Source organism: Diabrotica virgifera, chromosome 6, assembly GCF_917563875.1.
Source record: "Diabrotica virgifera virgifera chromosome 6, PGI_DIABVI_V3a".
Lineage (NCBI taxonomy): Eukaryota > Metazoa > Arthropoda > Insecta > Coleoptera > Chrysomelidae > Diabrotica > Diabrotica virgifera.
The window spans coordinates 90,444,786-90,459,529 of record NC_065448.1 but is presented as its reverse complement, the minus strand read 5'-3'; the positions used below and the strand labels follow the sequence as shown (position 1 = coordinate 90,459,529).

The 14,744-nt window shown below is 33.3% G+C and overlaps 2 protein-coding genes across 3 annotated transcripts in view; one reads left to right on the top strand and one right to left on the bottom strand.

Moving 5' to 3' along the window:
- LOC114326889 (carbonic anhydrase) overlaps positions 1 to 14,744 on the top strand; it is a 471,397-nt gene that overhangs the window by 72,143 nt on the left and 384,510 nt on the right. The window lies entirely within an intron of this gene.
- On the bottom strand, positions 2,680 to 10,314 carry LOC114326888 (uncharacterized). Its single transcript, XM_028275343.2, has 5 exons — positions 9,827 to 10,314; positions 9,571 to 9,682; positions 8,141 to 8,366; positions 3,419 to 3,578; positions 2,680 to 3,359 (listed from the first exon to the last, which is right to left on the bottom strand). The coding sequence occupies exons 1-5, from the start codon at positions 10,054 to 10,056 to the stop codon at positions 2,855 to 2,857; spliced, it is 1,233 nt and encodes a 410-aa protein (XP_028131144.2). The 5' UTR covers positions 10,057 to 10,314; the 3' UTR covers positions 2,680 to 2,854.

Sequence of the window (14,744 nt, the reverse complement as noted above, 5' to 3'; positions counted from 1 at the left end):
GCGGTAGTTTTCTGGCTTATCGTTTGATTTGCCCGGTTTCGGAATTGCAATTATCTTTGTTCGCTTAAGTGAGAAAGGAATGTTACCTGACTGAAGTATATCATTAAAGAACATTGCAAGCCACTGTTTCGTGTATGCACCACTGTGTATCAAGAACTCTGGATGGATACCATCAAAGCCAGGTGCTTTACCTGATTTCATTTCTTTCAGCGCATGTGTGATTTCAGAAATAAGTATTCTTGCTGAATATTCGGAGTTTGTTCTGTTCATTTGTTTTAATGCCCTTAAGTCTCTTTTCACGTTGGTAGTATGTGTTCGATCTCGTGGAGCTCTGGATAGAGATACTATATGGGAGGCAACCTTGTTAGGAGACATTTTAGACTCTCTGGATTCCAGCTGGTTAGCTCCTCCAATTTTCCGCAACAAGGACCATGCCTGCCGGCTTGATTTTTTGAAGTCAAGGTTTTCGACAGTCTTTATCCATTTTTGGCATCTAGCTGTATCGATGTTGTGTAAAAGCTCATCGGCTATTTCTCGGTCACCACTTTCGAGAAACTTCGTGTATAAGTCTTCACATGTTTCAGTCCATCCAGGCACATATTCTTTGCGATACCCCCTAGGGATTGTTTTCTTGGCAGTGCTTATTACTGCGCCCACAAACCTCTCATAATGTTTGCTGGTTGGAGGGACCCAGCTCAAGGTCCGGTCTAGTTGTTCAGAGAACTTCTTCCAGTTTGCTTTTCTAAGATTCCACCTGGGTCGAGGATATGATCTAATTATTGGAATTGATATTCCGATGGTGATAAGCACCGGACGATGTTGAGTATGTGGGAAGTCTGCAAGGACACTTCTCGCAGTTGTTAGTGGTCTGTTATTGGTATCTTTTGAGACAAAACATAGGTCTGGGTTATATTCTTTTCTCCATGCAGCTGATTTAAATGTTCCTCTGTCTTTGGCATCAAAAACTAGGTATGTGTTTTGCTCTTCGGACCATTCTACTAGTGCCTCCCCATTTTCATCATTCGTGGTGTACTTCCACATTTCGTGGTGGCTGTTGAAGTCGCCGATGTATATAGTAGGATGTGGATGAGTCTTTAGCACTTCTGGGTTCCATGTAGTGGCTGGAGGTTTGTATATGTTAACTACGGTAATATCTCCAATCTTGGTGACTACTTCATGTATATTATTTTCATTGGAAGCAGAAAGTAGGAAACCATTTTCTATATTGCAGCGAATGTAGGTTGCGACGCCGTAATGTTTATCATAGGTGGCTCCCAGTAAATCGTAGCCAGGTATCTTTCCCCTTAAATCAAGCTGGACTTTGTCTTCAGTATGGGTCTCTTGTATGGCAACCAGGTCAATGTCGTTATCGTGTAGGATTTTTTGCAACACTTGGCATTTTGCCTGGCTTATGCCCTCGATGTTAAGGTGACAGACTCGGATACACGGTCCGAGATCTCTAGTCAGTTGGTTCTGGGAAGAACCTTTATTTGTTCCCATCGTATGTTTACGTATAGATAACATTTCTGTTTGTGATCTGTGATGTTGGCAGGATATTGTTTTTGTTTTTCGTTCGTCTGCCGCCAAATTTTTGCTAGTTCATTTAGCGTTACCCAGGGTGCACATGGAGGCGAACTAGCATTACACCCCATTTGAACAGATATTACAATTTTATAGGTGTTTTTTAAAGCTTAAGATGTAATCTTTAAAATGCACTAAACTATTTTACGTTAGACATGAAATAAACAACTTCTTTTTGAGAAAATTAAGAAAGATAAAAAAAAATTAATACAATAACCCAAAAATATCAGTTAAAAAACTGTTTGTACAAAGTCATTCAAACCTTTTTCTGTACAACTTACCTAAAATACATTTAATAAGAAGCTTTTTGAGCTCTTATACAGTATGTCGGCGTAATTTGGAACCTATTGATAACTTTTTATTATCAGTTTAAAAAAAAACTATCAGATATTAAATTTTATTAATTTCAAACGAGGTATGTCAAAAAATATGAATCTTGTTCAAGAGTAAAGTAGATTTATCAATATCGAAAACTGTTAATAATAAAAGTTGTTTGTAATTAAAAACTATGTTTCAATGTGTTACGATAAAAATTAAATTAAATTTTAGACACTTAGGATGTTATTATGGGAAAAATAATTTTGAATTAGCTGTAAACTATCGTAAGGAACCATTTAAGATAAAAATCCCATTTTCGGAAAATTGATGCGTACGATGTTTTGTCAAAAACCCGTCGATATGCAATTACATCTTTCTAATGAAAAGAAAAAATATTTGAAGCTTTTTCTCAAATTATGGATACCAATATCTTTTCATTTATAACTCTGTTATTTTTAATTTGACGATGAAAAGTTATTCTTCATAAAAAGCTCTTCATGGTCTAGGGTTTATGATCCTACCATCATATATCAAATTTTATTAATTTTATACGAGGTATATAAACAATATGAATTTCGATCAAGAGTAAAGTACCTTTATAGTGAAAACATTTAAATTAGAATCATATAAATGCACATTAACACATAGTTTTTCATTCTAAACAACTTTTCATAATAGCAATTTTCCATATTATGAATTTAAATACGTAAATAAACAAAGTTTTCGTTATGATAATGCTCGCATTTTCAGCTTGTTTATGTTTACTGTGTGATTTGAGTGGAAATTTAAATAATATCAGTTGGTGACTCTTAGGTAATTAAAAAATGTTTTGTCATTATGTAAAATTTATTTGAATAATATTGTTATGTGTTAAATATTAAAAAGGAAATTACTTAATTCTTTTTTTAATACCTTCTAATCTAACATAAATTATTAATCTATGTCCCATCAGCCATTACATAGCATCCAAACTGCTAGACCGACTGTCAGACTTGTCGCATCTAGGTAAAGCATTAAGTTGAGAAGAATGGCTTGGCTGCTGATACTGTGAAATGGAGCGATATTCTAAATCAGTGACAATTTGACAAACCTTGGCTTTTGCTTCCACTGCTAGGTGTGGAGGAAAAGTCATTACAGTTTGAGCCATACTCTGAAAAAACGTGATTATCGGATTAGTTTCAGGTGCAGCCAGAGATGCAGATGGGGCTGACAATAATTCACGAAATAATTCATTTCTTTCTTTGTAGCGGTTCTCCATAGCTGCAATAACACGGTCAGTATTTCTCTTATTGTTTACATTTTGTTTTAGTATTTCAGTCTCTTCTAACGATCTTTTTGGATTACTACTTTCTTGTACTTTTTCCACTTCAGTTTCTTCTGTATCAGCTATCGTTTCTTCATCATTTTCACGAATTTCGTCAGGATCCAGAGACCCAATGCCAGGCACATTGGTGAGCGACCTGTAAAGAAAAATTATATAAATTACCAGTCTATCAGAGCCACATTTTTAAATCCTTACCCTTTTTTCTTTGGGAATTTTCTTAGGAATGACATATTATCTAAATAATCCCAATTTGATGCTTTCATGCTTGCAGCGGTACCAGTTGGTTTCTTTATCAATTTACGTTTCCTATTGTATAAATCGCGTAACGTTCGCCATCTTGTTTTGCAGTCTTGAGCTAAAATGAAACATTTTTTATTTTCAAATATCTGGCAACAAGAAAGACTTTTCGTTGGTAAGCATAGAATTTCATTTAACCATATATATAAGTTTAATCGTCAAATAAGTACTAGCAACAATAGGCAAGAAACTGTACCTATTGATTTACCAGTTCCCACAACAAAATTTTGGTTCCGGTCATTTTTGAAATGGCGTAGATATTGAACAAAAACAGTTCCTATAAAATCAATCGGGTGCTACGCTCGCGCCTTTGCCCCATAGGTACGTATTACCTTAAAATCAGAATTGTGTAAAATTGAATTCTCTCTATTTTTGTATAGATACATGTTTGTCGTAAAACTAATAATAAATGAGATAATTCTTCAATTATTATGCTTTAACTGTCATTATTTCCCCCCATAACTCGGAAAATATCGACCGCACGAAAAATAGTAATAAAAGAAAGTATAGCAAATCACATTTTCAACAATTTTAGTTCCCATACTTTTTGTCGAAAAGTTGAAAATGGCGAAGATATTGAGCAAAAACGGTTCTCATTTAAAATCAAGATGGAAGCTAACGCAGTCGAGGTTTTGAAATTTACACTACTATTGAAGTATTGACCAGCCCTAAAGATTAGAAAAATAAAATTTGGGACAGCTCGGCATGCAAGGTTAGGCCTGTTATTCGTCTAACCAGACTGGACTAGAAATGCGCCATTACAGGCATTTACGAGAGCAATTCAAGAACTACTTCTGTAGCAAACCAGGACGTGTCCACTTGCATTAGATATCAATTAATCGAACAGACACCAAACACAAAATAAAAATGTGGGACAACATTTAGTTATGTGACCAAAGAAGTTAGCTACGTATACAGTGAGCACGTAAAGGTTGGAATAAATTCATTTTTTCGTGAATGGGGGAATTTGGAAAGAAATCATGAAATAAATCGATTTTTATTTTGAAATTATGACTTTTTGGTATATATATCGTACTAGTGACGTCATCCACCTGCGCGTAAGGACGTAATAGATGATTTTTTTTAATGATAATAGGGGTCGTGTGATAGGTTAATTATTTCTCTATTGGGTAATATAAATATTAGCATAATTATTTATACCGGGTGTCCAAAACAACTTTTTTTTAATTAAATTAATTTTCACAAAAAGAAGAATGTATTTAATTTATTTAATTTAAAATACGTATTACTGCTGTCAGAAAATAGAAAAAAATGTTGAATTCAAAAATAAATATTGCTTTTCGCTTAAATTAAATGTTCAAACTGTCAAGAGGCAGGTGGGTGATTGCGAATTAAGGCGAAAACTAATATATTTATTTGTCAAGTAAGCATTTCTTCCTGTTTTTTAAGAGTAGTAAAATATATTTTAAATTAAATAAATTACATACATCCTTCTGTTTGTCTCAGTTAATTTAAGTAAAAAAAATTTCATCTGGACACCCTGTATACATAATTATTTTAATGTTTATATTACTGAATATAGAATTAAATAGCCTTTCAAAAGAGCTGTCACACTTACGTCATCACGCTCAGATGGATGACTTTACTAGTATGACATATATGCAAAAAAGTCATAATTTGAAAATGAAACTCGACCTGTTTAGGAATTTCTTTCCAAAATCCCCCATTCACGATAAAATGAACTTATTCCAACCTTTACGTGCTCACTGTATAATGAACGCTGTGTCTACGTACACGCTAACTTATACGCAAATAAAAAAGTAAGGTACACGCGGTGATTATTTATCATGCGCAGTGACCGTATTTTGGTACACGCTAACCTGCCGATTTTTTGAAATGTTTATAGTGTTTGATAGAAAAATATTTGTTATTAAGGGAAGGGGAAGGTAAGCAGATCTATTCAGATGTCTCAAACTTAATTGTAATAAATCAAAAATCAATGTGTATATAACAGTATACATATATTCAGTTTAGCAAAATAAATCTTTAGTTGGCATGACATGTATAAAATACTAATAAAATAATTTTTAAACGTGAATTATTATAGTTAATATTTTATAGTTAATTATTATTGTGGAAGCTCAGAAAATTAATTTTTCTATGGATGCTATACAATATGCAACTTTTCTCACTACTTACATACATTCTAAACGAACAATTTCCCTCGCAGTGAGAAAAGTCGGCTATTGCAGTGAGAAATCTTTTTTCTCATGGGTTCTCCTACGGTCTTCCATACTATTATCGCCGTTTCCATGGTAACATGCACAATACAAACACAATTAATGTTGTCAAATAAATGTGTTAAAGCAAAACTTACCAGGAATTACCTTTCAAAACTGTTCAAAAATAACTGTTACTTAGAATTTAAAAAATAAGATATATAAATTTTAAGAATAATAAATACCTACATGTATATGTATTTTATTTCAATTTATGCATATAATATACCTAAAAGCACCTAAATTATTAAATTTTTAAGTTTGAACTCTTGACAAAACCGCATCCATAGAAAAAGTACAGTGTACAACACATGAAAAAATGACATTTCTCCCTCGCTTGATTTGCAACAAGCTTCTGCGCTCGTGAGAAATGTCTTTTTTCTCACTTGTTGCACAATATACTATTTTCTATGGATGCTATACAATATGCAACTTCTCTCACTACTTACATACATTCAAAACGAACAATTCCTCGCGCAGTGAGCGAAGTCGGCTATTGCAGTGAGAAATATTTTTTCCCACGGGTTCTCCTACGGTCTTCCATACTATGATCGCCATTTCCGTGGTAACATGCATAATACAAACACAATTAATGTTGTCAAATAAATGTGTTAAAGCAAAACTTACCAGAAATCACCTTTCAAAATTGTACAAAAATAACTGTTAATTAGAATATTAAAAAATAAGGTTTATAAATTTTAAGAATATTAAATACCTACATGTACAGGGTGTAACAAAAATACAGGTCATAAATTAAATCACATATTCTGGGACCAAAAATAGTTCCATTGAACCTAACTTACCTTAGTCCAAATAAGCATAAAAAAAGTTACAGCTCTTTGAAGTTACAAGATAAAAATCGATTTTTTCCGATACATCGAAAACTATTAGACATTTTTTAATGAAAATGGACACGTGGAATTCTTGTGGCAGGAACATTTTAAAAATAAATTATAGTTAAATTTATACACCCCATAAAAATTTTATGGATTTTGTTCCCTTAAACCCCCCCAAACTTTTTTGTACGTTCCAATTAAATTATTATTGTGGTACCATTAGTTAAACACAATGTTTTTAAAACTTTTTTGCCTCTTAGTACTTTTAAAAAAGCTAGTTTTTATCGAGATATTTTGAATATTTGTCAAATCCACCACATATTTGTATACTGTTAAGTACGATTGCAGAGACCTGGTAATAATATGAATTTTTTTATAAATTACAGTTTGAGGTATATTTTGAACCATATTAGAAAAGAAGCCCCATCTCGATGAAAGGTGCCTCATCGGAAAAATACTAAGAGGCAAAAAAGTTTTAAAAACATCCTGTTTAACTAATGGTACCGCAATAATAGTTTAATTGAAACGTACACAAACATTTGGGGGGTTTAAAGGCACAGAACCCCCATAAAATTTTTATGTAAACATATTAAAAAAGAAGTCGCATCTCGATTAAAACTGGTTTATCGAAAAAATATTAAGAGGCAAAAAAGTTTTAAAAACATTGTGTTTAATTAAGGGTACCACAATAATAATTTAATTTGAAACGTACAAAAAAGTTTAGGGGGGTTTAAAGGAACAAAACCCCCATAAAATTTTTATGAGGTCCACAAATTTAACTATAATTTATTTTTAAAATGCTCCTGCGATAAGAATGCCACTTGTCCATTTTCATTATAAAATCTCTAATATTTTTCGATATATCGGAAAAAATCGATTGTTATCGTGTAACTTCAAAGGGCTGTAACTTTTTTGTGTGCATATTGGTACTAAGGTAAGTTAGGTTCAATCGAACTATTTTTAGTCCTAGAATATGTGATTTCATTTATGATCTGTATTTTTGTTACACCCTGTATATTTGCATATGTATTTTATTTCAATTTATACATATAATATCCTAAAAGCACGTAAATTATTTAATTTTGAAGTTTGAACTGTTGACAAAACCGCATCCATAAAAAAAGTACAGTGTACAACACATGAGAAAATGACATATTTCTCCCTCGCTTGATTTGCGGCCCTCGCCTCGTGCCACCAAATATGTCTTTTTTTCTCACTTGTTGTACAATATACTATTTTAATTCGTGTTCGCTTTAGGTCATCCTTTTATTTTAATTTTGGGCGGTAATACTATTTCACTTAGAACTAAAAATATATGTATTAATTTATAGCGATTACAAATTAAACGTACATATATGAAAATCTTACCTTTGAATTTTTTGTGTAACTTACTGTTCTAACCAATTTTGTAATATGAAGGTCAAAGTTGGCTACAATTTTTGTTACTAACTTTTATTGCTATCTATTACTATAGCGGATCTACTGAGCTTTATCAAACTAATCAATCACCCTGTATATTAAGTTTATCTATAATAGTAACTCACTGTAAATATCTTTCAACTCCTTTGCTACATGTTCTAACTCATTACTCGAACTTTTCATACCATATGCAATGTTGGATAGATCTTTCGTTGTGCTTAATTTTCCAGCTGAACACAATATTTTTTGTTGAATTAGCTTCTTGTTCTCACGGACATCCATTAAATTCTCGACAATACTTTGTTCATTAGCGTTTAGCTTACGGTTTGTTGGCAAATCATCATACACCACCTAAAATGGAGAGGGTTATAAAATAACAAATGATTGTTGACAACAAGGGAAAAAGCATTTGATCGGGCGCCACGTAACAAGATCTGGGAAATAGTAAACCGTAGAAATGTGAAACCGAAGTTAATCCAAGCAATAAAGAGTATAATATATAAATGTACACGTAATAATGTAAGAACGAACAATCGCTTATCTCTAGAATTCTAAAAAAGGGCAGGTGTAAGGCAAGGTGGTGTTCTGAGTCCTTTGTTATTCATCACTCTAATGGACGAAATTGCAAAATAATGCAGGGGTAAGGTAAAAAAACTAGGGTTGGGGTGTATAAACTTTAACAAGTTTACGTGTCAACAGTTGATATATGCCGATGATCTGGCAATTGTGGCAAAATCAGAAAAAGACTTACAAGTGAATGTGAATGTTTGGAATGAAGACTTTAAGAAATTTGGGATGAAAATAAATATTGAAAAAACAGAAACTTTGGTAATATCGAAAACTCAAGAAAATATAAATGTAAAGCTGAATAATGAGACCATTACACAAGTAGAGGACTTCAAGTATCTAGGATCAACAATGAATGGGCAAGGAACTATAGAACCAGAAAGAAACAGCAGGGTAATGAGTGCAACAAAAGTATACTATGCACTAAATAAAAGTTTTATTAAAAAGAAAGAAGTAAGCCCGAAAACAAAAATAAAAGTATTTCAAACTGTATACGAGCCGGTGCTACTCTACAGTAGTGAAACGTGGACAGTGAACGACAACATCCGTAGTAAAATTCAAGCATGCGAAATGCGATATTTCCGTGCGGTATCCGGGGTGACCAGACGTGATCGTATAAGAAATAAAGACATACGTGAAAGGTGCGGTGTCGGAAGGACCTTAGACAGACTTGAAACGAAACAGTTATCGTGGTTCGGACACATGGCGAGAATGAGTGTAGGTAGAACTGTAAAGAGGGTATGGAAAGCGGCATCTGACAACAAACGACGAAGAGGCAGGCCAGCAAGAACGTGGAACGCAAATATTGGAAAGGCTTGCGTAAAAAGAAATATTGGGTGGAGAGAAGCAGAAAGACTAGCTACTGACCGAAAGGCATGGAGACGTCTGATTTCTCCACTTACCTCGACACCGTAAGGTACAAGAGGGCGGCTTAAGTAAGTATTAAAATAAAAAAAAAATACAAAAAATATGCATATTACACACTTACTTCTGACATTTCATGATTTTCATGTCTCTCCACTAATTGTTTAATTTGTAGAAAATCACCTGTCTTAGTAGCTCGAAGTTTGATTGCTGCTGGACAATTCATTTTGTAAGTTCTAAAACATAGGTATGTACATATTATGAAACACACATTCAACAAGGGTGAAGGGTGTGCCGAAGATTACCAACTAATTAGGAATATCGCTTAAATGAACAGCGTCACAAATTAACAATAATAAAATTATTATGTAATTTTTTACCTTGTTTTACGAATGCCTTTTCCACGTCTTCTTACAGCACCACCATGAACGCAAATATATTGAACTTCATAATATTTAAGGTCTTCCTTTAATTTACGCTTTAAAATCTTTTCAGTCATCTTAATACTTCTGCTACCCTTAATCACGAATTTTTGTCTCTTATCTTTTTCATACTGTGTTAAAATGTTGTTAAACTCATTAAAAGAACTAAATAATTGTCCACACTCCATAGTTAATTTAAAAAACACTAAACAAATAAACAATAAGAAAACTCTTTACTAATCAATATTAAAGTGTAAACAAAACGCGATTAGACAAATTCTAACCTCACTCTGACCAAAAACTAGTCACAGTGCACGCTAAAAATAACGACGTTACTGACTTGCTGACGTACGTTTAGCTCGCGTGTACCTAACTTTTTTATTTGCATACAAGTTAGCGTGTAATACAGCGTATAATGAAATAAATATATTGACAGTGTTGCCATGTGTTCTTAGAATAAATCGGGAAAGAGCATGTGATATTATTTTTATTAATGAAAGTCGGATTTAAATAATTTTTTTGGTATTATATTTACATAATTATTTAAGGCTTATTATATAAGAAAGTCGATGTAATAATATTGTTGCTAGACAGATAAATGTCATTTTATACCGGGTGTAACAATAATTTTTCCTTAAAGTTCGGAACACCCTGTGAAATATTCTAGCACATATAAAATATTGAAATTAAAACTCAATTGAAGCCCTAGTTTTTTTATTCATTTGCTTATTACGTTGGATAATAAAAAAGTTAGGTACGTTAACCAGTAGTTATGTTTTTCATCAATAAATCCTCATTTTCTGCTTAGTTTAAAAGACAAGCCTAAAGTAGGCTATGAGAAATTAAAATTTAATAGATGTCAAATTGTTAACGGTCAAAAAGTGTCTGGTTTATTGTGAAAATTAGTACATTTATTATTTAAAGTTTCAATTAAGTCCGTATTTTTTGTTGTTTGGTGGAAATTTATCACGCTACCAAGGAATTTGACACGCGACGAGTGTGTTCAAGCAGTGATAATACATAGCGAAGGACTTAGCTACCATGCTATCGGCTCCTTATATTGGTAACAATGTTTTGCTAATGCACGATAATGCAAGACCTCACGTTCATAAACCGTAATCGAATATTTAAAACAGGTAAATATTCGAACTTTGAATTGGCCATCGCATAGTCCAGATCTTAACCCGATCGAACATTTGTGTGACATAATTGGCAGAAGAGTACGACAGCGTTTGCCACCTTCTAGAACCTTACAAGAGGTAGAAACTAGTGATGTAACGAATGTCATTTTTTGAACATTCGCGAATACGAATCCGAATGCGAATATCTGCTACCGACATTCGTGAATGCGGATGCGAATGTCCAGTTTTTTTTTTATTTGTTTCTATTTTTGTAACGTTTCCTAAATTTATAATGAAAAGTTAATTGATATTTAGTGTAAATCAATCCGAATTTTAAGCTTTATTACATAATACCAAACAATAAAATAAGGTGAAGGCTGATAATGTGATTATTCGAGGTTAAGTTACCTTTTCTTAAAAAAAAAAGTTGAGAAGTTAATAGATTTTGATTTTATTAACCTAATATTATCTTCAAATAATTTTTTTTCTGATATTCATATTCGCAAAACATTCGCACAAACTTCGCGAATGCGGATGCGCATGCGAATATGTAAAAATATGCGAATATTCGCGAATGCGAATACGAATATTCGTTACATCACTAGTAGAAACAGTAGCTCTCGAAATTTGGAATGATATTGATCAAGACCAAATAGCATACATCATTTGTAATATAAAAGTACATATTTCTTTTATTATCGAACATAAGCGAATAAATTAAAAAACATAATGTTAAGAAAGCCTAAGGCTACAATAATTAAGTTTTAATTTCAATATTTTATATATGTAGTGTGACCAACTAGTCCGAAAAATCCAGGACATGGCCCGAAACAAAAAGTCGTGTCCCGGCGTCCCGGACAAGTCTTCCGGGCCATCTGAATTTTCAACGTTTTGGTAAAATTCTATTTTGAAATTTTGAATACCGTAAAACGGGGTTACTTTGCACTGAGCAGGGTAACTTTGCACCGAACGTGTAAAAGTATATTTTTTGTAAATATACGCTCAATTTTCTTTAGATATTTGTACTACCTTTAGAACACATAGGCAACATCGCAATACATCAGTAAGACGCGCGCGATTGTCCCTGCGGTCGTTAGTTATTCATCAGTAACGATTTGAATATCAACCTTAAAAATTTATTATTTTCTGGCTTTGCAAAATCATACAGTACAGACAGTCACAGCGGTCAAAAATTGGTAAGTACACATCAAATGATATATACCATAACCGATTGCGATTTTTAGTTGTTAAAATAACGGTTTTAAACGAGGATAGCAATAACAAAAAAAACATTGTTAACATGTGCACTTAAGACGTGAAATTGGGTATACTTTGCACCGCCAACTTGCAAGTGGTGCAAAGTATCCCCAGGAGTAAAAGTTAAATAGAAAAATTGTTTTAGGAAATGCCCAGACATTATAAAAGGAAACTGGGATCTCGCAAATATGCAGACTACACAGAAGAAGATCTGAAGGCATGTTTGTCAACCATAAAAGATGGCATGAGCACAAGAGTTGCAGCTGAAACCTTTAAAATCCCAAGGAGAACTATATTTTATAAATTAAAAGGAGTACACGCTGGAAAACCAGGATACCCAACAATATTCTCGTACGAAGAGGAAAGGTGCTTCGTACAATGTATTCAGCGCCTTAGTGATGTTGGTTTTCCTGTTACTGGGATGGAATTGCGGCAAATAATAAAGAGCTATTTAAATTGCCAAGGAAAAAATATTACTCGCTTTAAGGATAATACTCCAGGTATCGATTGGGTCAAATCATTTTTAAGTCGCCATAAGGACCTTACTGCAAGGATAGCCTCAAACATTAAACGAAGCAGAGCAGCACTCAATGCAGACCAAATGACTGAATACATTGAAAATTTAAGACAAACTATAACTGGTGTGGAGCCATATGCTATTTTTAATTATGATGAGACTAACTTAACAGATGATACCGGAAAAAAAAGGTATTAACTAAACGTGGGGTTAAATATCCTGAACGAATTTGTAACTCTTCAAAAAGTAGCATTTCTCTTATGATGTGTGGAAATGCAGCTGGTGAGCTACTACCTCCTTATGTGGTGTACAAATCCAAGAATTTGTGGGACACCGGGACTGAAAATGGCCCCTCTGGTAAACGTTATGCAAATACTGCCTCTGGTTGGTTCGAATCACAGACATTTGCAAATTGGTTTAACAACATTCTATTGCCTAGGCTTAAAAAAATTCAGGGAAAGAAGGTCCTTTTTATTAGACAATTTGTCTTCTCATATTAATGTCCTGGATTTGTGTCGAAAACACAACATTCATTTTATATATTTGCCTCCGAATAGGACCCCCGTTACACAACCGTTAGATGTTGCATTATTTGCTCCAATGAAAAAGGCCTGGAGGGAAATTTTATCTCAATATAAGGAAACTCATGTAGGCAGTAGATCAAATGTACTTGAGAAACAGCATTTTCCAACGCTTTACGGTCATTAATCGAAAAAATACAAAAGAATGGCGATCAGATATTAAAGTCCGGTTAAGAAATGCGGTATCGTTCCTTGTGATGTAACACCGCTCTTGGAGCGGTTAAAAACAACTAAGCGATCTAATGTGATAACTGATAGTGATTCAACAAATAATAAATCAAGTTCGTCGGATATCGAAAACAATTTCATTCAGTATTTAGAAGATAAAAGAAAGGAAGCCACAAAGTTTAAGACACAAGGGAAGAAAAAGAAAATAACTGTTCCGGCAGGACAAAGTATTGCCCATTCTGAAATTAGTTTAAAAGATCTAACTGAAGCATCTACTTCCACACCTCATAAAGCTGTTGAGCCAGAAATCGTAGATGATTCAGAGGAGAACAATGTTTTGGACGACCACTTTCCAGTAGGCAGGGATTCATCAGACGATGAAATAAATGAGGTGCAAGAGATGGAAGAAGAAAGCGAATTTAATGAAAAACTCGCCATTGGTGCCATAAAACCTCCCAAAAAAATTTCCAGACGAGGATTGTACATTGTTCCAGAATGCGACAAATTGTGGTGGGATTAGTTTCAAACTTCGTATTTTCACTATTGCCGTTATAATAAAGTTTATTCATTTAAAATGTAGCAATGTTTTTCCTTTTATGCTTCTTTCATAAATGTAGGTAGATTTAAATTTAAAAAATTGGCCACTGAACATTTTTTTGCATTTAATTGGTGCAAAGTTTAAAATCCGGTAGGATTACTATGCACCAGTAAGCATATTGTAGCCAAATATTATTAAAATATCGAGTGGTGCAAAGTATGACTCTTCTAGGGTATACTTTGCACCACTAATAAAACTAGGTTTTTCTTTTAATTATACAATATACCTAAAAAATAGCTAAATTAAAAGCTATATTACGACCTGTTCAATAGATGTATATAATAAAAAGTTCAGATCTTCTTTCAAGTAACTTTATATCCACTCTAAGAAAAAAAAATAATAATAAATGGTGCAAAGTAACCCCGTTTTACGGTACGTTTTTACTTTATTGTACTACATACGCAGTATGAGTATAATAGATAAAGTTATAGGATCGTGCAAAAAATTTTTTTTCAGATTTCACTTTTTTTCGACGTTTTGAGTCCCCCTGAGTCTAAAAAGCAAATAAAAAAAACATGTCGGAAGTATGTACGTATGTACGTACGTATGTAATGTACGTACGTATGTCGCCACCGCCCAGCAAAAACTACTGGACCGATTTCGATGAAATTCAGTATGAGTAAGTTTAAGAGAA

Coding starts and splice junctions, on each gene's coding strand:
- LOC114326888 (XM_028275343.2), bottom strand. CDS start 10,056: ATGGAGTGTGGACAATTATTTAGTTCTTTTAATGAGTTTAACAACATT. Junction 8,367..9,570: donor AAAATCATGAAATGTCAGAA/GTAAGTGTGTAA, acceptor TCTCCATTTTAG/GTGGTGTATGATGATTTGCC. Junction 3,579..8,140: donor GGAGTTGAAAGATATTTACA/GTGAGTTACTAT, acceptor GTTTCATTTTAG/CTCAAGACTGCAAAACAAGA.